Raw genomic sequence first — 23,588 nt, 5'->3', positions numbered from 1 at the left:
ACAGTGAGAACCCATCAGGGCCCAGGCTTGGGACTTCATCCCTGCAGCCCCTCCATTCCGTTTTTCTCTGGCGTTTAGGAAAAGGACTCCGTGGATCTCAAGTTGATCCAAAGCATTTCCCCAGCAAAGCCTGGAGAACTGGGGCCCGGGCTCTGTCCCCACTGTTTCCCATTCAGCCCCACCTGCCTCCCTCCTCTCCTCCCATCTCCCTGTTAGCCCTATAGGAGCAAGGTGAGCTCCACACATTCATTGTTCTTTGAAAACTTTTTAACTTGTAAATTTCTAAAGAAATTAAAAATGACAAGAAAAATGTAAAGATAATCCATCAAATGAACAACAAACTTTAGAAAATCTTTTAAATAAAAATTAGAAAATGTGTTATTTTAATAAAATTTCTTTCAGGGTCAGAAGGACAGGAGGAGGAAACAGAGATGGGATCATTGGTGCCCTGGTCCCGGCGGTCCTGTTCAATTTGATTTCATGTGGTTGGGAATAAATGGCTTTCATCCTGCTGCCTGGCCTGGCTGTTCCCCTCCCAGGTCCTGTGCTTCCTGAACATGGCAAGGATCAAGGAGTGGCCCTGCCAGCAGAGGGCGCACTTCAGGCTGTGCAGAGCCCCAGTGTCTGAGCTGGTCCCTCAGGGCTGAGCAGCATGTTCCTGTCTTGTCACCTGGACGCTGCTGAGGCAGGGCGAGGGCACAGCCATGGGGACTCCGAGGGCATCCTGCCCTAAGGGGCCACAGACAGGCGCCTGACCCCCCAGTGGGGAGGGAACGAAGCGGGCATCACCTAAGGGTGCTGACCTGCAGTGCAGGATTTCCAGTCCCCGCCCTGGTCCTGGGCCTGTCCACACCTGATGGCTGGTTCCTCCTGTCCAGGCCAGCCCAGTGCAGGCCCCAGCCCCTCTTCAGCCAGGCTGTTTGTGGCCCTGCCCCCTAGTGGTAGGAATTGCTGGTACATTTTTGGGGTAAGAATCCTCAATGCACTGTTCTGCAACCCTGGAACTCTGAAGACTGTTGACTGGACTCTAAGCCATGGACTCAATTCATTTTGCATGAGGTAGACATGAGTCTTTGGGGGGCAAGGGGTGGAATGGTGCATTTTACTCTAAAATGCCCCTGACATGTCTCATGTATTTTGAAGTTGATGGATGCAGGGGCAATGTACTCAGTCGCTATTTCTCTGTTTCGTCTCCAAGGCTACTGAAGATAGGGTCAGGAACGGACTCTGGTTTTCAGCCTGGATCAGGCTCCATGGAGCACCCACACTGTGCCCACTGGGATCCCGGCCAGCCCATCCTCAGGCTGAGGATTCCAGGTAGAGTGTTGGTAACCCTAAGGGGTGTGTGTCAGGCCAGATCTGGTCCCAGTGGGCTCATCACCCCTTAACCTGGGCACGGGAGGCCAGCCTAGCCATCAGTCCACCTCGGCCCCCATGGGTGCCGCTCGCCGCTGGCCAAACCCTGCAAAAGCCATGGGCAAAGCGTCTGAAAGCCTCTGGCTCTAGAGCAGAGCTGAGGAGTGTGGAGGAGGACTCAGCAGTGGCAGCTGGAGACGAAAGCCCCACTCAGCGGCTCCTCTGTGCCCTGTGCCCTGCCCCTTCACCCTCCTCTCCTTCTAGGTCCTCATGATAAAAGCAGACAGTGAGCACGCAGGAAGCACTCAGTGAGCAGGTCCCTCAGCATCTGGATTTTAATGATTAACCAGAATGGGTTTATCTCAAAGCTTCCCTGACCCGGCCTGCCTGCTCCGTGTGCCCCTCACCTTCCAGCTGAACTCCTGGGCCCCCAGGGGTCTCCCGCGCCTGCTCTGGGCTCTCCACCCCCCAGCCAGGTGGGTCACATCCCTGCTTGGCTCTGAGGCCCGGCCTAGGTCTCCCCATCTCACCACGCCCTGCCCTCCGCTCTGGGTGCCAAGCCAAGTTGCTGCTCCCTCTCTGGCACCAGTGCGTTCTTCCTCAGAGGCCTGGCACACGAGTCCATGCTCACAGAGAGCCACTCACCTCCCTCAGAGGTGCCCTCCCACCCCCTCATCTGAAACACATTCCCAGCCAGGCATGGTGGCACATGCCTAGGAGCCCAGGACTCTTAACCCCAAATGCAAGCCCAGCCCGGGCACCTTAGTGACTTAATGGCACCTTTCTCAAAATTAAAAAAAGTACGGCTGGCCAGGGATTTAGCTCAGTGGTTCCACCACCTGCTGCGCAAGCACAAGGACCTGAGTTCGATCCTCAGTACCAAAAAAATCCCAAAAGTAGGGCTGGGGATGTAGCTCAGTGGCACCGTGCCTGCCTGGCAAGTGCGAGGTCCTGAGTTTGATCCCTGGTATTGGAAAAAAAATTTTTTTAAATTAAAAATGGCCCTCTGGGGCTGGGGATTTAGCTCAGTGGTTCTGCTGCCTGCCTTGCAGGCCCAAGACCACAAGGACTCGAGTTCAATTCCTGGTACCAAAAAAAACACACAAAAAAAAACCCTCATTTCAATCTTCAGTACTATAATTTAATTTAATTTTTGTTTTGTTTTGTTTTTTGAGACAAGGTCTTGCTATGTAGTTCAGCTGGCCTTGCACTTACTTTGTACTCCAGGCTGGCCTTGAAGTCACAGTGATTCTCCTGCCTCAGCCTCCTGAGTGCTGGGATTACAGGCATGCATCATCACATGGCTATAATGTTGGGTTTTTTTTAGTACTGGGGATCGAACTCAGGACCTTGCACTTGTGAGGCAGGCACAGTGGCACTGAGCTAAATCCTTGCCCCTACTTGGCTATAGTTTAATTTAATTTAAGATATTCCCCTCCTCTCCCCACTGGCCAGTCTGTCCCAGCACCACGATCCCTGCTTTAATAGCGTTTACAAAGTGTGGTTATACATTTATTCCCTTGATACTTTGTTACAGTCTGTCTCCCCACTACACTACTATCAATTCCACTGATGGGAAAGACCCTAGGGAATACTTTTGTTTAGTGTGGTTCCGTTTTTTGCAGTACTAAGGACTGAGCCCAGGAAGTACTGTTATATATCCCTAGGACTTTTTGCTTTTTTATTTTGAGACAGAGTTTCACTAAATTGCTCAGGCTGGCCTCAAATTTGCAATCCTGGGGCTAGGGATTTAGCTCAGTGGTTCCACTGCCTGCCTTGAATTCTCAAGGTCCTGAGTTCAATCCCTGGTTCCAAAAAAAAAAAAAAATTTGCAACCCTGCCTCAGCACCCCCTAGTGGCTAGGCCCATATCCCACAGGCATGTCTCCCTGGATCTGGCTAGTGGCTCTATCTATACTCAGGGCCTGTCACAGAGGAGGCACTCAATAAACACTGGACGGCAGTGAGCAGCAAACGGGAGACAGTGTGATGCTGATGGAGACTGATGACCACGTCACTGAGCCCTTCCAGCAAACCCCACAGTTCCTCACGCCACACAGGCAGCAAGTCCCCAACAGCGGCAGCAGGGACCACCCACACCCCAACATGGGCCTACTGGGGCCCCAGGAAAGAAGCACTGAATGCTAGGATGAGGAGGCCCAAAGCACTGATTAGGGAAATTTATGAGGGAGTCACACTATCCTTGCAGTGCAAGGGAGATGAAGAAGGTTCTACCTGGGCAGGGGAAGGGGCTGAAGGGATTCGCCTGGGGCAGGGCTAGCTCCTGATTGTTCAGCAACTCCAAGATCAGCGGCAGCCTGAGGTTTCTCAGCACCAGGTGTTCAAGGTCTCACCTTAGCCTGTCCCTGCCCAGGTCACACAGCGATCTCTGTATCTCTTGGTCAGGACAGAAAAACAAGTGGGGAAACTGAGGGACCATTCACCCACCACACTATCGAAGGGCTGCCCCTCCTGTCTCTTCAGACTTAGTCCCTGCTCTGAAGGAGCCCCTGCTCCCTGGGTTCATCTAGGGTTCACTTCCGTGAAGTGGAAAGAAAAGGGATCATTTAAAAACTCTCTATTCAGGCTGATGACCAGGCGGAGTGAATGGGTTGAAACTGATCAAGAAAAATGGATGAGATAGGGGAACAGAAGAGGCAGGAGCAGAGGGCAAAATCGGGGGCAGGGCGGGGCCAGGCGGAGCGCAGGGTGTGACCCTGCTCCGTTCTCTGGCCCCTGTTGATAAGGCCAGCAGTTCTGTCATTTTCTCCTCCTAGGGCCACGTTTTGGAACCATGTCAATTCCCAACCTTCTGCCCCAGCAGCTTTGCTCATGGATCCCACAGACCCAAAGGGACCTCGCCAAGTCTGTCCTCATCGGTGCCCCAGGAGGTGAGAGGGCAATGGAGGAGGGCATGAGTGTGGCAGTCGATTGGGGTGGACCTGTCTCCCTGAGAGTGCAGCGCCTGGTCTGGGCCAGTGGGGAGCCACGGGGCGCCCCCATGCTGCCTGGACTCTAGACCTTGGCATACAGGCCGGAGAGACGCTGGTGACACTTTAACCAGTGTCACTGCCCAGCCCAGCCCCAGGGCCCAGGGTCTGGACACAGTGCACAGCAGACCCACAGAGACCGGCTCAGAGAGCAGAGGCATGGAAGGTGCGGCTGGACAGGCTTCGCTGGACCAAGCTGAAGCCCTGGGCCCGGGGCAGTGCTAGCGGGTGACAGGAGCTGGGAGGGGGAGACAGCCCGTTGCCAGGGCTTGCCAAGAAGTAAACAGGGACCTTGGAAGAGGGAACTGGGTGACTGGCATGGATAATGAGGCGCCACTGTGAATAGGGCTGGGGAGCTGGGTCAGAAGTTAGGCGTAGCTGGGTGACTGGAATTTGAGCCTAGGGCTGGTCCGATCTAGATTTGAATCCCATCTTGGTTACTCAGAAACTGCACGATCTTGGGTGATATATTTCACTGTTCTCAGCCTCTTTTTCCCAATTGTAAAGTCAGGATATGTAGAGCATGTGCAATACCTGCTGTCTAAGTCCCTTGGGCCCAGACAAGGTCCTGTGTACCTGGTGCCTGGCGCCAAGGGAGGCAGCCCTGACCCCTTCCACCGCAGGGCCAGCAGGGTACCTGCGGCGCGCCAGTGTGGCCCAGCTGACCCAGGAGCTGGGCACCACCTTCTTCCAGCAGCAGCAGCTGCCAGCAGCCATGGCTGACACCTTCCTGGAACACCTCTGCCTGCTTGACATCGACTCAGAGCCAGTGGCCGCTCGCAGCACCAGCATCATTGCCACCATCGGTAAGGACACCTCAGCGTGCTTCCTCAGCCTTGCTGTCCATTGGCAGGGCACCATGTTCCACAGTTATTCATTTAACAATTATCTTTTTTCCCCTGTAGCACTGGGAATTTTGTTTGCTTGTTTCTTTGAGACAGGGCCTTGGTATGTAGTTCAGATTGGCCTCGAACTCACGATGTAGCCCAGGCTGGCCTTGAATTCATGTCAACCCTCCTGCCTCAGCCTCTCTACAGGCATGTAGTAGCACTTCCACCATTCGACAGATATTCGTTGAGCATCTAGTAGATGAGGCTAGGGGCCCAGGGCAGTTGGAGGAGATGAGATCAGAAAAGAAGAGACAACAGCTCCCCTGAGGAACTGACAGCCTCACTTGGATAGAACAACAAATAATAAAAAATAATTGCACAATAAGTAGTGTGTTTGAAAGTAATAAATACTGTGGGGGGAAAGAGAAATGTAGAGGGTAGGAAGGGGCATCAGGGATTCGAGGTGGGAGGCGGGTTGCAGGCCTAACCAGGGAAGGCAGGGCAGCCGGAGTGAAGATGGGAAATTTAGCCCTTCGGACACCCGGGGACAGACAGCAGCACCCAGTGCAAAGCCATTAGGAAGCGTGAAGGGCAAGGGCAGCCTATGGGAAGAGACAGAGGGAGGACAGGGCGGCGCTTCATAGGCTACTCGGTCTGGAGCAGGTGGATGACAGCGACGTATAGTTTTTAGTTTTTTTGAGACAGGGTCTCACTGTGCACTCCAGGCTGCCCTCGAAATCTCAGAGATCGTCCTGGCTCAGCCTCCCGAGTGCTGGGATCACAGGCGCGCGCCACCACGCCCGGCTGTTTTCACAGAACCGCTGGGCCCCCGGGCTGAAATGGGTTGGGGGTGAGTGGGGTGAGGCCGAGGACGGAAGCTGGTCCCACGGTACTTCGGCACTTCCGGCTCGGCGGTCGGCCGCTTAGCAGCGGTGGAGGTGGTCAGGCGCTGAAGACGCCGTGAGGGCGGAGCCCGCAGGGCTTCCAGAAGGACTATTGGACGGCGGGGGAGGATGGCTTGAGGCGAGGCCCCAGAAGGCGGTGTTGTGAGCGCGTGCAAAGTTACGGGAGCGCTTCCCGGGTCCACTGGGACGCGCGGGGTCCCGCAGTGGGGCGCCCGGTCTTCCGGCACGCGGGAGGCGCAGACCGGAAGATCTGGGGTTCAAGCCCAGCCTGACTACATAGTGATTTAGCGAGACCCTGGCTCAAAATAAAAATAAAAACGGGTCGGGGATGTGACCCCGTGGGAAAGCCCCGGTCTCCAGTACTAAATAATTACATGAATGAATGAAAGCGTGCAAGGCTCAGAGCCAGGCAGTGACGGGCCTCTTCCTAGCCGGGGTGGTCGGTCGTCGGCTAGGCTGGGGGGAAATCGTCTGAGCGGGGTCTGTGCTTCCAGGGCCGGCATCTCGATCCGTCGAGCGCCTCAAGGAGATGATCAAGGCCGGGATGGACATCGCTCGACTCAATTTCTCCCACGGATCCCACGAGGTGGGGGGCGGGGCGGGAGGGCGGGGCGCCGGGGCCTAGCCGCCTTCCCCTGAGATCCTGCCCGCTCCGCCTCCAGTACCACGCCGCGTCCATCGCTAACATCCGGGAGGCAGCAGAGAGCTTCGCGAGCTCCCCGCTCAGCTACAGGCCCGTGGGTATCGCTTTGGACACCAAGGGGCCCGAGATCCGCACTGGGATCCTGCGAGGGGTGAGACGCGGGCCGGGGCCGGGTGAGAAGCAGGGCGGGGCCGGGCGAGCGGCGGGCGGGGCCTCGAGCGGCGGGCGTGGAGTCATGGCTCCTCTGGCTCCGCCCCCAGGGCCCGGAGTCGGAAGTGGAGATTGTGAAGGGCGCCCGGGTGCTGGTTACTGTGGACTCGGCCTTCCGGACTCGGGGGGACGCGGACACCGTGTGGGTGGACTACTCCAACATCGCCCGGGTCGTGCCGGTGGGGGGCCGCATCTACATCGACGACGGCCTCATCTGCCTTGTGGTCCGGAAAATCGGTGCGGCCCGCCCGCCGCCCAGGTCCCCACCTGTCCGCCCGTCCCGGACCCCGTCCTCCCCCTGAAGGGTGGGGCGCACCTGAGCTGCCCGCCTCTTGCTCAGGTTTCCATCTGGTTTCCATCTGGTACCCGCTGTGTATGCGACCCAGAACGGGCGGGCGAGAAGGCGGCGCGACCTTGGGCCCTCGCCGGCCTCTGATGACGGCGCTCCCCTCCCCTCCCCTCCCCTCTCCGTGCGCTCAGGCCCCGAGGGGCTGCTGACCGAGGTGGAGAGCGGCGGCGTCCTAGGCAGCAGGAAGGGCGTGAACCTGCCCGGCGCCGAGGTGGACCTCCCTAGCCTGTCCGAGCAAGATGCCAAGGACCTGCGCTTCGGGGTGGAGCATGGGGTGGACATCATCTTCGCCTCCTTCGTGCGGAAAGCCAGCGACGTGGCTGCTGTGCGGGCGGCCCTGGGGCCGGAAGGACAGGGCATCAAAATCATCAGCAAAATCGAGAATCATGAAGGCGTGAAGAAGTGAGGCTTTCACTGCCTGTGCTGCCTGCCCTCTTGGGGCGTCCTGGCTCTGCTCCAGCTCTCATTCCTCCAACTGCCCAGGTTTGATGAAATCCTGGAGGTGAGCGATGGCATCATGGTGGCACGAGGTGATCTGGGCATCGAGATCCCGGCCGAGAAGGTTTTCCTGGCTCAGAAGATGATGATTGGGCGCTGCAACTTGGCGGGCAAGCCCGTGGTCTGTGCCACACAGGTCTGGAGGAGCCCTTGGGGCAGGACACTCAGGCCTGAGGGACGCTGAGGGAGAGCACCCACACTTGAGCCCCACACGCACTTGGCCTCTGGTGTTTGACCCCAAACAACGAGGTTAGGTAGAAACATCGTGACCCCCATTTCTAGATGAGGGAACAACTGCCTGGGTCACACAGCTCGTGACCCTAATCCTGGCCGTCCGGGCTCAGCAAGTAGGGGTGTCAGAGAAGCAGCGTGGGCAGCCTCCCCAGGGAGTGTGGCTCCTACAATCCTGCCGTCCGTGGCGCCCCCAGATGCTGGAGAGCATGATCACCAAGCCCCGGCCAACTCGGGCAGAGACCAGCGACGTGGCCAACGCCGTGCTGGACGGGGCTGACTGCATCATGTTGTCAGGGGAGACCGCCAAGGGCAACTTCCCGGTGGAGGCCGTGAAGATGCAGCACGCGGTAGGAGCTTAGAGTGAAGAGCAAACGGGCAGGGACTGCCAGCGGACACATGTCCCTGCCCAGCCTGACCTCTGGTGCCTGCAGATTGCTCGGGAGGCAGAGGCCGCAGTGTACCACCGGCAGCTGTTTGAGGAGCTACGCCGGGCAGCACCACTGAGCCGTGACCCCACTGAGGTCACCGCCATCGGCGCTGTGGAGGCTGCCTTCAAGTGCTGCGCTGCTGCCATCATCGTGCTGACCACCTCTGGCCGGTGAGGAGGACACAGGACGCCCACATGGGGCGCTGGCTCAGTCACAGGCTGGGAGGAGCCGTGGCCTGGGCATGGGCTGATCCTCAGGGATGAAGAATATTGCCCTAGGGCAAGAAGAGAGGGGCCTCTGAGAGGAGAGGGGGCGCGCCAGGTCTTGGAGACACCAGGACTCGTGCCAGTGAACTGCAGGGCCCTGGCAGGGCAGGTGGCATCACTGGGCACATGGGTGTCGGGGCCTGTGGGCTCCTGGGGCTGGAGGCTGAGGTCCTGCTCAAAGGTGCAGCAGGGCTGAGTTCAGGCTTTGCTCTGAAACTCATCAGTGAGACCTCGAGTGAGTAACTCACCGGGCCCTGCCAGCCTGCTAGTCTCCTCAGGCCTGTGAATTAGCCATGTGTTCCTCGTGGGGTTTTGAGAATTAATAAGAGACATTAAGGTCTATGTAGAAATCAAGTGCTGGGGCGGGGATGTAGCTCAGTGGCACCATGCCTGCCTGGCAAGTGCAAAGTCCTGAGTTCAATCTCCGGTATTAAAGAAATTAAGTGCTTTATAATGTACATTCTATAAAATGTTTTGTTTCTTTTCTTTTTGGTACCGGGGATCAAACTCGGGTCCTTGCGCTTGTGCAGCAGGCGGCGAAACCACTGAGCTAAATCCCCGGCCCGTTTCTTTTCTTTTTTTGAGACAGGGTCTTGCTTTGTAGTTCAAGATGGTCTTGATCTCACTATGTAGCCCAGGTTCCTCCTGTGTGCTGGGATTACAGGCGTGCACCACCATACCTGGCCATTTTGTTTCTTAGAGTTTTGTCATCTCATTTGGTGTACCTTTATTCCCTGCTGTCTTCCTTGTGTGCTAGGAAGGGAGCGTATTCTGATACTCATTTCACAGCGGGGACCCAGGGCCCAGAGAAGTCCAAGGACTTACTCAGAGTCACACAGCTTGTTGGTGACACCTTGTGTACTGGCCCCTGTACTTTTGTGTTCCGGCCTAACTTTCTCTGCCTCCTCCAGCTCAGCCCAGCTTCTGTCTCGGTACCGCCCTCGTGCAGCGGTCATCGCTGTCACCCGCTCTGCCCAGGCTGCTCGCCAGATCCACCTGTGCCGGGGAGTCTTCCCCGTGCTCTACCGTGAGGTTCCGGAGGCCATTTGGGCAGATGATGTGGATCGCCGGGTCCAGTTTGGCATCGAAAGCGGTGAGATCCCAACGCCTTCCTTCCTCCCCTCCCGCACTTACAGGGAGACCCCCAGACCAGCTTCTCACACTCGCTCAGAGCCTTGCCTGTCTCCTCTGCTCCCAGATTTTCCCTCCAAGAGTCACTAAGACTGAGAGGTAACACACTCTAAACGGGGAGGCTAAGCTGAGCCATGAAGGAGAGCAGAGGGCAGGGCCCAGCTGCTGCCTATACCAGGTGCCTCCAGCCACTGGAACATCTGGAGCTGAAATTTGATTTATGACTGTCACATAATCGTACCCGATCTCTTCCTGTCGGCAGAGCCACAGGCTTGCTCCTTAGCAAGATGCACACCACCCCACTAGGGACCTGCGGCCACTTTGACATCCCACAGGGGTTGTGCTCCCTGCAGTGCTGCCATTTCCCCTCAGGGTGGCCTTGAGGTGGGGGAGCATGACAGCCTCATCACAGGGCTGCTCTGCGTCCTCCAGGGGCTGACTGTCCTCCACCCTCCCCCAGGAAAGCTTCGTGGCTTCCTCAGCGCAGGGGATCTGGTGATTGTGGTGACGGGCTGGCGGCCTGGCTCTGGCTACACCAACATCATGCGGGTGCTGAGCATCTCCTGAGCACGCGGCACCCCCAGGTCCCTCCCTCCCCACTCGGCTCCCTGCTGTCTCCACTCCCACGTTCCCTGTTTGAGGCCACATCTGCCATGGAGCCCCACTCTAGGGTGCCTCTCCTCCTCTCCGCTCCTTGCAGCCCATGACAATCTGCATCCAGCGACGCTCTGGCTGCCGGGCAGCACTGATCCTATGGCCTCTGCGTCCAATCCGCTCAGGTGTCAGATCCGCTAAGGTGTCCTGAGCCTTTAATCTCAGCCCGGCTGGTTAATTCCCTTCCCACAGGTTCCCACCCCTCACCTCTTTGAGGTGACTGGCAGCCATCAAAGCATGCTTTGGGGCAAGCTGAGCGAATCCCTGACTTCACGGCCTCAGTGCCAGCCTTGCAGAGCCCTCCCCTCATGCCTGGCTGGGTCCAGTGCCCCCCCCTTACACCTAGAAATTTCTTGCACCCACTTTATTCCCACACACAAACCAGGAGCCAAAATGAGTATCTATTTTCTTTTTAAACACAGCTGTTTACAGCAATGATAAAACTTCTCCCACACACCGAGAACCCCGTAACTCTCCCCTAAAAGGAAAGATTTAGGGTCCTGGCCCTCCACATTCTTTGATGCTGCAGAAAAGGAGAGGGGACAGAGCGGATGGGTAAGGGGTTACTCTTGTCCCTGAGAAGGCAGAGGGGCCAGCCTGCCTTTCCCCAGGCATGGATGCCTTGGCACATCCCTTATTCCTGCACCAACAGCAGACCCAGGAGAGAAAAACCCTGTGGTGAAATCGGTGTCCTCCCTTCTTGGTCAGCCCCTCCTGCCTCTACCTACATAGGGAGGAGGTTCAAATATTGCTGATGGCGCTGCTCGAGGGCCACAGAAGCTGGCATGGAGGGACAGAGAGGCACAGGTGAACAAAAGGAGTTGATAATAAGTCAAATAGCAAATGAACAAATCAATAAATAACTGAATAAATAAGATGAAAAGAAACAGTTCACATAAGGGTCCAGCTCCTTACCCACACCCAAGGGGATCTAGGCTAGCCCACTAAGGAGGCGCCAGCTGTACCTTAGCTCCAGAGAGGGACAGCACAGGGGCAAGGGCACAGGGAGGAGGCAGCTCCCAGTTAGACAGACCGTGCTGCCACAGACAGACATGTGTTCCCGCTCAGAGGGAGCAGGTGGGGAGGGTCCACACATGGCAGTAAGAGAGCAGAGGTGGATGCCCACACTCAGGACCCAAGACATTTGTTGGCAGCAGTGGAGGCACAGGTAGTTGACAGTGCCCAGCTACACTAAGGGGACAGGAAGATACCACACTAGGCCAGCCCTGCAGGGCCATTGGCTAGGAAACAGAAACATCGCGTTCCTTGGCAGTGATGGTGGTGGCAAGTACTTGTGCTTAGTAAAGGGAGGGGTCACGGGCCGTCCTGCACCTGGCAGGACCAGGGCCACGGAGCAGCCTGGGCAGAGGGCTCTGAGTCACTTCTACTTGGCAGTGGAGGAACACAGTGCCTGGCACCATGCCCTCACCATATAGGCTGGGTACACAGGACAAATGGGTGAATGAATGGACTGGGACATCAGACAGGCTGTGGCTGCTTGAGCATAGGCTACAGAGAACACCATGGTGACGGGGGACGCGCTCCCACAGGGTGGTCCCTGAGTCCCCCGGCTGTCCCCAAGAGGCTTCTGCCCTCGGGTACCTACTGCTGCACCCTAAGAGCTAAGGCCTGTGTAACCAAGGGTTTCACATATTGGCGGAGAGCTGGGGGCCCCGCGGGGTGGCTGGCTCAGGCACTGGTGGCCTGGGTGGCTGTGCTGTCCCTGGAGGCTTGGGCAGGAGCCCCGAGGAGGGCCGGCGCTCGCTTCCGGAGCCCTTCCGCCGAGGAGAGCCATCGCCTGTTGCCCGCTGAGGCAGAGAGGGTTGGGAAGCTGAGAGTGGGCGGCCCTGAGGTCCTAACCTCTGCCCACCTCCGCCCGGGGGAGGGCCCAGCAGGGACACCTGGGAGCGCCCTGCCCGGGAGAGGCTGGCATGGAGCGTTCGGGCTGGGGGGGCGGGCAGGCGGGAGGTGGATGCCCAGGGCCCCTGTGCCAGCAGGGGGCCAGCTCGGATGGGCACCAGCGGGGAGGCTGGGGAGCCTGCTGCGCGCCGAGCGGACCGAGCCAGGAGGGCAGCTGGGGAGTCGGGGGAGAGGGGCAGAGGGCCCCGGTGGTGAGTCAGGGCGATGGCCACGTTGGAGGTCACAGCAGCTGCCTGCAGAGGTGCGTGCACCAGCGGCTCCCACAGCACGGGCCTCCCAGCGAGCCGCGCTCCCGGGCCCGGGCCCAGGCCCCGGACGCCCCGGGCCATGTCCCTGTCGTGTTGGACCAGGTGCTGCTCCATGGTGCCGCCACCACTGCCTGGACTCGGACTCGGACTCGGACTCGGACTCGGCTCTGAGCGTTTTCGCTGCAGTATGGAATTCTTCTTGCCTAGAAGTTGCCCCAGAAAGGAAGAGTTAAGGGTAGGGAAGGAATCCAAGTCCGAGGCTGGAAATCAAAGAATGTCAGGCTGCCTGGCTGGAGGCAGGGATGGGGTGGGGCTGAGGCGCGACTGGGAGGAGTCAGGAGGTGGAGCTGGGGCTGGCGGAAGGTACAGATCGGAGAAGGTGAGGTTCGGGGGCCCGTGCTCAGGCGCCCTCAGGACGCGGGGACTTGGATGACGTCCCGTCCCGGGGTGAGACACCTGTGGACAGTGAGCCAGGGCTGAAAGTCCTGTCGGGGTGGAGCATGACACAAGTGCTGGCCTCCTCGCTATGGAGATGGCTGAAGCAGGCGGGGACCCAGAGCGGCCTCACCGATGCGGCGCAGCCGGTCCATGGCCACCGTCTCAAAGGCCCGGCGCATCATGGGGAACTCCTCGAGCACGGCGTTGAAGTGGTCCACGCTGAGGGAGTAGAGGCGGCAGTAGGTGTCAGCCCGCACGCTGGCCGTGCGCCGACCCCGAGTCAGCAGGCAGATCTCTGCGGAAGTTGGAAGGAGGCTCAGAACCACGGGCCTCAGGGTGGGTGCTCGCTCTGGGGCCTACAGCAGCTGACCCACAGCGGACTCCTCCCTAGGCTCTGGGGAGCCCAATGCGACCCCGCCCCATGCGCAGAGTCCTGTCTCTCGGCAGACCTGCACAATTTCTGTGCAACTCTCCTTGTCTTTATTCTCTTCATATTAAAACTGACAAACATAGCCAGGCACAGTAGCACATGCCTGTAATCCCATCACTCGGGAGGCTGAGGCAGGAGGATTGCTGTGAGTTCAAGGGCAGCCTGGGCTACATAGTAAGACCCTGTCTCAAAAAGCCAAAAAGGAGGGCCGGGGATTTATTTCAATGGTTTCGCTGCCTGCTGCGCAAGTGCAAGGACCCGAGTTCGATCCCTGGTACCAAAAAAAAAAAAAAGAAAAGAAAAGAAAAGAAAAGAAAAAGCCAAAAAGGAAAAAAAAGTAGGGCTGGGGATTTAGCTCAGTGGCACCGTGCTGCCTCGAAAGAGTAAGGTCCTGAGTTTGATCCCCAGTACCAAAAAAAAAAGTGGACAAACAAGCAGGTCGTGCTGGGCTCCGGACTCCCAGTGACTCCTTCCACTTTCACCCCAGATGAAGCCCAGATGCTCTATCCCTAGGGCACACCTGGGTAACTCACCCTGTGTACCCCCTTCCCACTCCATGGAATAAGGATCAAGGACACACTGAACGGAGATGCTGGAGGTCTCAGCTTGGGGCTGAGAGCTTAATGAGACTCAGGTCACTTTGGGCACCAGCTTCAGAGCCACCCCACCCACCACCACAGGCAGAGTCCTGAATCATGCCACCAGGACAGCTCCACAAAGCTCAAGGCCCTGGGACAGCGCTGCTTCACCCCTATCTTTCACTAAACACACAGGATCCTGGTTCAGAGTCCTAAAAGGCCCTCCAGCCCAGTAGTTTCCAACTTGGTTGTGCACTGGAATCTCCTGAGATTTGAAAACTACAGACCCTGGGGCCCTCGCTAAGCAGGACTGGGGTGGAGCACTAAGTGCCTGTGGAGCACAGCCGGGTAGGCCCCTGATCCCAGGGAGCAGTTCCCCTCCACCCTGTGTTGTGACCCCACCACCCTCCCTGAGGCCTGCTGACCCCCAAAGTAGGATCCATCAGTCAGGCGAGTGTCCCGGACACCTCTCGCCAGCACACTGAGCAGCCCATGCTGGATGAAGTACATCTTCCTCCCCACGGAGCCTTCACGCACCACGAGGTCCCCTGGCTGGAAGACCTCAAATCGTAGCTTGGTGAGAACTGCAGTGACAAAGCTGGGGTCGGCGTGGGCAAACAGCGGCATGTGGGCCACCAGGCCCCTGCAGGTGAAGTTAATGATCTCCTGAGCAGAGGAAGGGCCCATCAGGCTGTGCCCCCTGGCCCTAGAGCCCCCCACCAAACCATCTATTTCCAGAAGCTCCACCCTCAGGTCGAATCTGCCAGGGGAGAAGGGTCCTGTAGTGGGCCTGGACCACCCCTGAACCCTTGCCTTCAGAGTCCTCCCATGGGCCCTGGTGGAACTGTCCCCCCAGATGGAAACCCATACAGTCCCCATTGGATTGTTCAGCCTCTTAAGATACTTAAGAAAGACTTCAGAGCTGGGGATTTAGCTCAGTGCTGCCTCCACCTGACTCAAAAGCGCAAGGTCCCATGTTCGATCCCCGGTACCAAAAAAAAGAGAAAGACTTCAGCCCATAAAATACCTGGCCTCCCATGGGGCCCTCTGCAAGTCGCCTCCCTATAGCAGCATCTGCGGACAAATACCCCTCCCTAGACAGCACTCCGGAAGCCCAGACCCCAACAGAGCCCCTCAGGGCCCAGCCAGCCTACCTCCCGCAGCGGCTCGCTCAGCTCCCCCAGGATGCTCTCCTCATTGAACATCTTGCCCTGGTAGCGGTGCTCATAGTACTCGTGGATGCGCTGCCGGGTGTCAGCTGGCAGCTTGTGGAAGGACATGTACTGCTCCACCTGCTTGTACTGCAGAGCCAACCCATGGCCGGCAGGAAGACGACCCAGGGTGTGCGGAAGGCCAAAGACAGGTCAGACGCAGAGGGTGAAACATGGAGCCAGATGTGGGTGTGAATTCAGAGTATGTGTGAATGATGGTGGATACAGATTGACACAAGTGCCGTGACAGGAAAACGCAGACACAGGCAGAGGAGGGGTCCAAGGACAGTGGCAAGGAAAAGGTCACACAGAGGCATGGGACAAATGGAGCTGGGCAGGGAAGGACACAGAGACCCGGCAGGAGACACGTCGAGCTGCCCGTGTCCAGCCTCTCCCCACCCACCCTTCACTCCCATCCCTGCTGACCTTCTCCTGGTACTGACGCCGGGAAGAGTCCAGGGACTGGATGAGGGCAGTGGCGTGGCCGATGAACATGGCATAGCAGGTGGCGCCCACGATCATGCTGAGCATGGTGAGCCAGACATCGGGCATGCCCACAGGTGCCTGCTGCCCATAGCCAATGCACAGCATGTGGCTCATGGCCTTGAACAGGGCGTGGGAGTACTGGCGGCCCCACGAGTGGTTCTAAGGGCAGAGCATATTGCAAAGATGGGCCTGAGTCCTTCGGCTGTGTCTGTACCTCCCCTTTCTCCCGTGTCTAGTTCTGCCGGCCCCTTCTGCCTCAGAGCCTCCTCCTGGGTGGCACCTGTTTGGCTCTGGGTCCCTGAAGCAAAAGACTGGAGATTGGGGCCTCAGCTTTTGCTCAGGTCCCTTTCCTTGCCTGTTTCCCCCACTACAGACTTCCTCTGGGTCTCTTGCACTTCTCCCTCTACCCCGCCTGCCCCATCTTTCCTGCCCTCTCCCACCTCCTGCTCCCAGATGCTCAGGCAGAAGAGCCCTCAGAAAGCCCCAGGGCAGCAGAGCTGTGGGGACCTCTCACCACCATGCGGTTCATGTAGACCCAGCAGTCAGGAGGGAAGTCCTGCAGCATGGGGACCAGGAACTGCAGGCAGCCGTCCCAGTGGCAGAGCAGCAGCATCATCCCAATGAGGTTGAAGATTCGGACCACAGCGCTGGCCAGGTCATAGGTCATGTGGAAGATCTGAGGAGTCCGAGGAGGGGCTGCTGTGGACAGGAACCCTCCCTGCTGCTCCTCCAGTCCCAGCTCTGCAAATTCTCTTTGAACTTCTCCCTTGCCCTAGCCTCCCTGAATTAAAAAAAATGTGGCCATTATTTGCTTGTATAATTTTATAGCACACATGTACAGCTAATACAAGGTGGGTTGTGCTATAATCTCATTGTGTGTGTGTGTTTGTGCATGTGGTGCTTGGGAGTGAGCCCAGGCCCTTGTATGTGTTGCACATGCCTGGCAAACACTTCACCCCTGAGCTGCATCCCCAGCCCTTTTGATTTTGAGACAGGGTTTCACTAAGTTGCCCAGGCTGGCCTTGAACTTATGACCCTCCTGCCTCTGCTGCCTGGTTAGCTGGGATTGCAGGTATGCACTCCATACCTAACCTTTAGTACTCTCATAGTTAACTCTTCTAGACAGGAAAACTGAGGCCAATCATATGCCCCAAATTACACAAGTTTCGGGACAGACTCAAATCGGTCTGCTGCACAAGTTGCTCATGTGCACACTGGACAAGAGGAGACAGGCATTTCACAGTGTAATGTCCCCAGGGCACGTGTATAGATTAATGATCACTGGGCCTGGGATGTGGCTTAGGGGCACCGCGCCTGGCTCACAGGCACAAGGTCCTGAGTTCGATCCCTGGTACCAAAAAAAAAAAAGGCTAATGATCACTTTCTTTCCAACAACATAGTAATAATAACAAGTTGATTTACCAAGAATTTACTATGTGTGTGTGCTACTGAGAAGTGAATCCAGGCCTTCCCACTGGGCTATAGCCCCACCCTTTTTAAATGTTTTATTTTGAGACAGGGTCTTGCTAAGTCACCAAGTTCCCCAGCCTGGGCTTGAACTTGGGATCCTCCTGTTTTAGCCTCCCAGAGCACTGTGCCACCACACCCAGCTCAGACACTTTTCTGAGTGCCTTACATGTATTAGGTCCTTTGTTTTGGTTTTTTTTGGGTTTTTTTGGTACCAGGGATCGAACTCAAGTCCTTGCGTTTGCGCTTGCGCAGCAGGCGGCGAAACCACTGAGCTAAATCCCCGGCCCCTGTATTAGGTCCTTTGATTCTTACAACGGAATCATAACATCTCATCTTACAGAAGAGGACACTGAGTCTCTCGCCTATCAGTTAGTAGATCTGGGATGTGACCACAGGCAGGGAGATCCGAGAGCCTCTATCCCGAACCACTACACTGTGGTCTGAACCTGCAGCTCCAGCCTTCTCCACGCCTCAGCTTCCACCCGGCGTCAGTCACCCGCTTCCACCAGGGCTCCCAAGTGTGTGTCTAGCCGCTGGGTTCCGCCCTCCTGCCCCGTCCCCACCAAAGGCCTCACTGTCCTGACCTTATATTCTGTCCCTGCTTCTTCCTTACCAATTGTGGGAAGAACTCCCCCACGGACACCCTGCCCGCCTGCCCTGCCCCAGAAGGTCACCAGGAGCCCCAACCATGCAGCCTTCCCTGAGGGGTCTGTGTGCCCCAGGCCGCCTCCTGCCCCACCTCCTCCCACTGGTGTATGTATCGGATGAGGCGGGAGAGGCGGAGCAGCCGCAGCAAGCTGAGGATCTTGGTGAAGCGGACAATGCGCAGGGCCCGAGCTGTTTTGTAGACCTCAGTGTCCAGCCGGGGCTCCAGCTCCACCACCAGGAAGATGTAATCCACAGGGATGGAGGAGATGAAGTCCACCAGGAACCAGGTACGCAGGTAGCGAGTGCGGATGGCCCGAGGTGCCAGCAGGATCTCAGCACCCTCCTCCACCACGATCCCCGTTCGGAAGTTGAGCACCAGATCCAGCAAGAAGAAAGTGTCAGAGAGGACATTGAAGACAATCCAGGGGGGAGAATTCTCTTCTTTGAAGAAGGTGATTCCCACAGGCAGAACAATGAGATTCCCCACCATCAACAGCAGCATGATCAGGTCCCAGTAAAACCTAGGGTGGGAGCAGGATGGGGAGTAAGACCACCATGACATCTCATCAGCCACTGGACTGACAGAAGCTAGTCTGGCTTGGTCAGGAGGGGGAAAGAATACAGAATAGCAGAATGGCCACTGAGAGCCACTGGCAGTGAAACTGGGACCACTATTTCGGAAAGCAGTTCAGCATTATTTGGCAGTCTAACATTTGCATTTCCTGCCATCCAGAAATTCCATTCCTAGGTGTATACACACCCAGGAGAAACAAATGTTCCAGGAGAAATGTGTATGGGAATGCTTATCTCAGGATTAAATTTGGGAACACTCAAATGTCCATTAGTGGGAAATGTAAATAAATGAGACAAGTGACCGGGCATGGTGGCACACGCCTGTAACCCCAGCACCGTGGGAGTCTGAGGCAGGAGGATCCCAAGTTCGAATCCAGCCTGGACCATTCAGCAATTTAGTAACACAGTTGTTACATGATCCTTACTACGTAAGATTTATGCATCATTATCAAGGATTTTTTTTTTTTGGTACCAGGGATCGAACTCGGGTCCTTGCACTTGTGAAGCAAGCAGTGGAACCACTGAGCTAAATCCCCGCTTTTTTAATGTAAAGATAAAGTACCCTGTGCTAATTTCCCAGGGTTGTTGGGAAATTCCCAAGACAATGTATGTGACGATGCTGCACGCACTGGTTAGTGATATGACTCACCCACCCGTTATCTGCAGACCACTGAAAAGGTTGCTGCTCCTCTCATCTCCAGCTCCCAGCCCATTCCTGGTCTCGGACTCCTCGGCCTTGCCCACCCCAGGCCTCCTCCCCAGCACAGCTGGATGCTCGAATCCTGTTTCTCTAGGAAAACCTGCCCAGCCCCGTCCAGGGCGGGGTAGTTTGTCCTGCGTCCATCTGCACTGAGCTTTCCAAGGATGGCCCTCCCCTCACAGCACAAGGGCTGACGCGCACAACGGGAGCTCCCCGGGCTCCGAGCAGAGCAGAGCAGCGCGCCTGAGCTCTGCTCCTCTCCCTCCCTCTCTGCCTGTGACCGCTGGACTCCGGCTGAGCCAGGCAAGGCCACGCCCAGGGGAGACGGTACAGCTGTGGCGGAAGCTGCGGAAAGAAGGGGTGGGGGGATCTGGGGGACCCTGCATCCAGACAAAAATCACCAAATAATCCGAGCGACTCGATTTCCCACGGTGATTTTAGTTCTAGGACACATCTAATCCCAGCATGAGCAGGATGCAGCCCCTTCTGCCCATGCCTGCCAAACCGATTCTTTCAGCCCCTCAAAGGCTCTCAGTGGTCCCCAAATCCAGGCTCTGGGAAGCCTCCCAGACTGTGGGCTTTCACCCAACAACAATCCCTGGATCTCCTCTACCCCGGGATCTCCTCTCCCTGAGCCGCTGAGGAAGATCCGGGCTTTCCTGGCCAGCGGAACATCTTCACAGCCTGACTCACAGGCGGTCACAAGCCCAGCGGGTGACGCAGGAGAAGGATGGGGCGGAAGCGCCGGGCTCGGGCACAGGGCCTCGGGATGTGTCTGAGGGGACTGCAGGAGGGGAGGGCGCGCGGGAGGCCGAATAGGTGCGTGCGGGGCGGGAGCCGGGCGGAAGCGAAGGAACTACGGGAAGAAGAGGACATTCAGGAGAGGATGCCTGACCTCGGCCTGTGCTCCAGCCTCACACTCACACCCCGGCCTTTCCCGCCTCGCCGCCTCCTCCAAAGGCTGCCCTTCATCTCCCCCAAGGACAGAGCCGCCCTCCGCCCTAGCGTCCTGGCCGTGGAGGTGCAGCCCTCGGGGACGCGCAGCGGCCCTGGCCCCAGGGTCCCGGCCTCCTCTCCGGGTCCCGCCGCGCCGCACCCCGTCAGCACCAGGGACAGCGGGCGGCCGGGAGGGGCGGCGCTGGGGTGAGGGGCAGCGCGGGCCAGGCTCCCCAGGCGACCCGAGCCCCGGGACAGGGCCGCCCGACCCAGCAGACGGGCTGCGGGGCGGGGGCTCCGGGCTCGGGGGCCCTGGGCCGGGGTGGGGGGTCGCCGCCGCCCGCGCCCGGTACCGGAAGTCGCTGTAGGGGTGGATGATCCAGGCCCCCGCCGACTTCACGCGCTCCTGCTCGATCTCCACCGCCTTGTGGCTGCCGAACACCCGAAGAGAGAACTTGTTGACGGTGGGCTGCAGCAGGGTCCCGAGCGGCCTCCTCTTCGGCTCGGGCGCGGGCCCGGCGGTGGGAGCTGAGGCCGCGGCGGTCGGCGCGGGAGCCGCGGGAGGCACCGCCTCCAGCCCAGGGGGCGCCCCCTCGCCGACCCCCGCGGCCGGTCGCTGCTCCGCCTCCATGACGCCCGCGCCTACGCGCCCGGCCTCGGGCCCCGCACCGTGCCCATCCGGCCCACCTGACCCCTGGCGCGGAGCCGGCGCGGCCGGGCCAGGAGCCTCGCCGGGCCTCTCAGACTGGGAGCGCCGCGATTGCGGAGGGGGCGTGTGCACCGGACGGCCTGCGGCACTGCGCCCCCTGGCGGGCGGCGCGGGCAGGGGGCGCGGGCGACTCCGGGTGGGCGTGGCCTCACGCTGGCTGGCGGGGGGGCGTGGCCCGGAGCTGCCGGGCGCCGGCGAGCGGCGGGAGGGGAGGGGTCGGGACCCATGGTCCTCGGTCCTCAGTCGGGTTCCGTCTCCTCTGCGCCGCCCCGCGCACTGTTCCCCTCTGAGCCCACTGCCGCCCGGCTGGCGCGCTCCAGTGCAGCCCTCCCGCCTTCACCACGGCGACGCAGCCCCAGCGAGGAGCGCCGAGCACACAGCCCCAGCCTTACGGCCGCCGCCCACCTGTGCGGAGCACGACCGAGACGGGCTTTAGGGTGTCGAATGCAAGACATTCGGAAATACGACAAATTCCTCTCTTTGTCTCGACTTGTCTCTTACTGTCACTGCCCTATTTCAAGCCCTCAGCACTTTTTTCCACCCAAATTATTTCAGAAACCTCTAAAAGAGTCTTCAACCTCCCCAGCCCCCCTTTTTTAAGGTACTGGGATGGAACTAGGGTTACTGTACCACTGAGCCACATCCCTGGCCCTTTTATATTTTATTTGGAAGCAGGGTCTCTGTTACTTGCCCAGACTGGCCTCAGACTTGAGATCCTCCTGTCTCAGCCTTCCAAACGTTGGGATTATGCGCCTGCACCACTGCACCGTCTCAACACTATTCGCACCCTGCCACATCCGCTCTCATTCAGCTTCCTGTCCGACTCTGAGATCTTCGCTGAGGTTATGTTGAGCTGCTCACTGCTTCAAGGTCCTCTTTAGGAGTCAGCAGCAGTGCAGAAGAGACCAAAATCGAGAACTGCAAGACTGCCCCCGGGGACAGCTGCTTCCCCAGCTAGATGCAGACCAGGCGCTGCTGGCCGGATGCCTGGACTGTCACCAGGGCCAGGGGCTGGTGTGTGTGCCACAGTACCAGCATGTGTACAAGTTCTCTGCCCCATGCCCTGGGTCTCAGCCGGGGCTAAGAGAGATGAACTGGCTCCACCTCGCTTCCCTGTACTTTTCCTCAGGGGTAAAGAGGGGCCTGGATCCTTACACTGGGACCCTGAGTCATCACTAATAAAATCTCAATGAAAAAAATCCAAATGTAGTTGTAGCACTTGCATAAAATCCTTCAAAATTCTCCATAAGATCATATTTAAACTCCAAGCCAGGGGTGGTGGCTCACACCTGTATTCCCAGCACTTGGGAGGCTGAGGCAGGAAGACTGCCGTGAGTTTGAGGCCAGCCTGGGCTACATAGTGAGTTCAAGGCAAGCCTGAACTACATAGTGAGACTCTACATATTTAAGCCCCTTACCCTGACAAACTAAGAAGTGGCAAAATTTAGACCTAGTTTCAATAAGCTCTCTGCTGACAACCCCACTTTGGAAACCCAGAGCTGCATCAAAGGTGCCTTATTCTGTCTTATTTCCAGGCCTTCACAAATACTGTATTTTCTCTATTTGACATTGTCCAATTCACTAACAACTGTCTCAGATCTCATCTCTTGTAAGAAATATAGAAACACAGTTCCAGACTAGTGCTTTCCTTTTTTCTCTAATCTCTTTTTGGGGGGGGGGTACCGGGGATCGAACTCAGGACGTTGCGCTTTCGAGGCAGGCGGCAGAACCACTGAGCTAAATCCCCAGCCCTCTTTCCCTAATTGTTTTTTGGCACCAGGGATCAAATTCGGGTCCTTGGGCTTTCGAGCCAAGTGACAGAACCACTGAGCTAAATCCCCGGCCCTCTTTCTCTAATTTTTTGAGACAGGGTCTCCCCATGTAACCCAGGCTGGGCTTGAACTCAGCATTTCTCCTGCCTCAGCCTCCTCAGTGCTAGGGTTACAGGTGTGCACAAGTCTAGAGCTTTCTTACAGCAGCCAGCCCACCATTATTAATAACAGCTCTTGTCACAAGGCTGCCATTGTTTACAAGTCTATCTCTCCTCCATTACATCCTGAGGCCCTGAAGAACAGGAAGCTTGTGCTTGGTACAGTGCAAGACGCACAATGAATACTGAGTGAATGCTTGTTGACTGCATGGATGATCCGGTAAAGTGTTCATGGAGGAGAAAGTGCAATCTCCACTGCTCTGTAAGTCTCTCAGTTGCCTACCTTTCTTACATCAGGAATTTCTCTAAGCTGTTTCTGATTAACTGATCTAACCTCCATTTGAGTAACTTCTATCCATCTCTACTAATATTCCCTGACTTTAACATAGTTGTCTTCAAATTATTTTGTTTCCCTTTGTTATCTTCAGGTTATTTTGTTTCCTTTGCAATTTTCCTTTCTCTCTCTCTCCCTACATGTCACTCAAGTACTGGGGAATGAATCCAGGGCCTTCAAACAGGGGTACATCCCAAGCCCTTTTAAATTAATTAACTTTGTTTGGAGACAGGATCTCACTATATAGTCCGGGGTGGCCTTGAACTCACTATGTAGCCCAGACTAGCCTTGCTAGGGATTACAGGTGTGCGCCACCATGCCAGGCTGACAGCTCCATTCTTTCTTTACATCTCTGCCCGATTTGCTTTAAGGTCTTGTTTTCCTTCCTGTTCTTTAAGATTCAGTAAACGTTGGGGCCTGGGGGATTTAGCTCAGTGGTTCCGCTGCCTGCCCCCGCCCCCCCGCAAGTGCAAGGACCCGAGTT

At 57.4% G+C, this 23,588-nt stretch overlaps 2 protein-coding genes across 12 annotated transcripts; one reads left to right on the top strand and one right to left on the bottom strand.

Annotated features, from left to right (window-relative positions):
* Window positions 1–1,300: 1,300 nt before the first annotated feature.
* On the top strand, window positions 1,301–11,380 carry Pklr (pyruvate kinase L/R). 7 transcript variants are annotated; one of them, XM_013067997.3, is made up of 12 exons: window positions 1,301–1,317; window positions 4,133–4,246; window positions 4,969–5,151; window positions 6,575–6,666; window positions 6,743–6,874; window positions 6,984–7,170; window positions 7,414–7,684; window positions 7,766–7,916; window positions 8,209–8,361; window positions 8,446–8,612; window positions 9,620–9,801; window positions 10,300–11,380. In XM_013067997.3, the coding sequence occupies exons 2-12, from the start codon at window positions 4,150–4,152 to the stop codon at window positions 10,404–10,406; spliced, it is 1,722 nt and encodes a 573-aa protein (XP_012923451.3). In that variant the 5' UTR covers window positions 1,301–1,317; window positions 4,133–4,149; the 3' UTR covers window positions 10,407–11,380. The 7 variants fall into 7 exon arrangements, with proteins under 7 accessions (XP_012923451.3, XP_021104977.2, XP_021104981.2 ...); XM_021249318.2 differs by having other exon boundaries at window positions 1,302–1,317; window positions 10,272–11,380; XM_021249322.2 differs by lacking the exon at window positions 1,301–1,317 and having other exon boundaries at window positions 4,130–4,246; window positions 5,040–5,151; window positions 10,272–11,380.
* Hcn3 (hyperpolarization activated cyclic nucleotide gated potassium channel 3) lies at window positions 10,888–20,916 on the bottom strand. Of its 5 annotated transcripts, none has more exons than XM_087203512.1 (8): window positions 20,485–20,916; window positions 18,014–18,443; window positions 16,284–16,480; window positions 15,745–15,964; window positions 15,262–15,408; window positions 14,533–14,773; window positions 13,230–13,394; window positions 10,888–12,864 (listed from the first exon to the last, which is right to left on the bottom strand). In XM_087203512.1, the coding sequence occupies exons 1-8, from the start codon at window positions 20,760–20,762 to the stop codon at window positions 12,140–12,142; spliced, it is 2,403 nt and encodes an 800-aa protein (XP_087059638.1). In that variant the 5' UTR covers window positions 20,763–20,916; the 3' UTR covers window positions 10,888–12,139. The 5 variants fall into 5 exon arrangements, with proteins under 5 accessions (XP_087059638.1, XP_021104976.1, XP_004871323.1 ...); XM_021249317.2 differs by having other exon boundaries at window positions 15,745–15,963; window positions 16,319–16,480; window positions 18,125–18,443; window positions 20,485–20,914; XM_004871266.3 differs by having other exon boundaries at window positions 15,745–15,963; window positions 16,319–16,480; window positions 20,485–20,913.
* Between the last annotated feature and the right edge of the window lie 2,672 nt (window positions 20,917–23,588).

This window comes from Heterocephalus glaber, unplaced genomic scaffold, assembly GCF_053883595.1.
Source record: "Heterocephalus glaber isolate CG9 unplaced genomic scaffold, H.glaber_assembly_v1.0 deba00001795, whole genome shotgun sequence".
In the NCBI taxonomy this organism is placed as follows: Eukaryota; Metazoa; Chordata; class Mammalia; order Rodentia; family Bathyergidae; genus Heterocephalus; species Heterocephalus glaber.
This window is presented reverse-complemented; position numbering and strand designations above follow the sequence as displayed.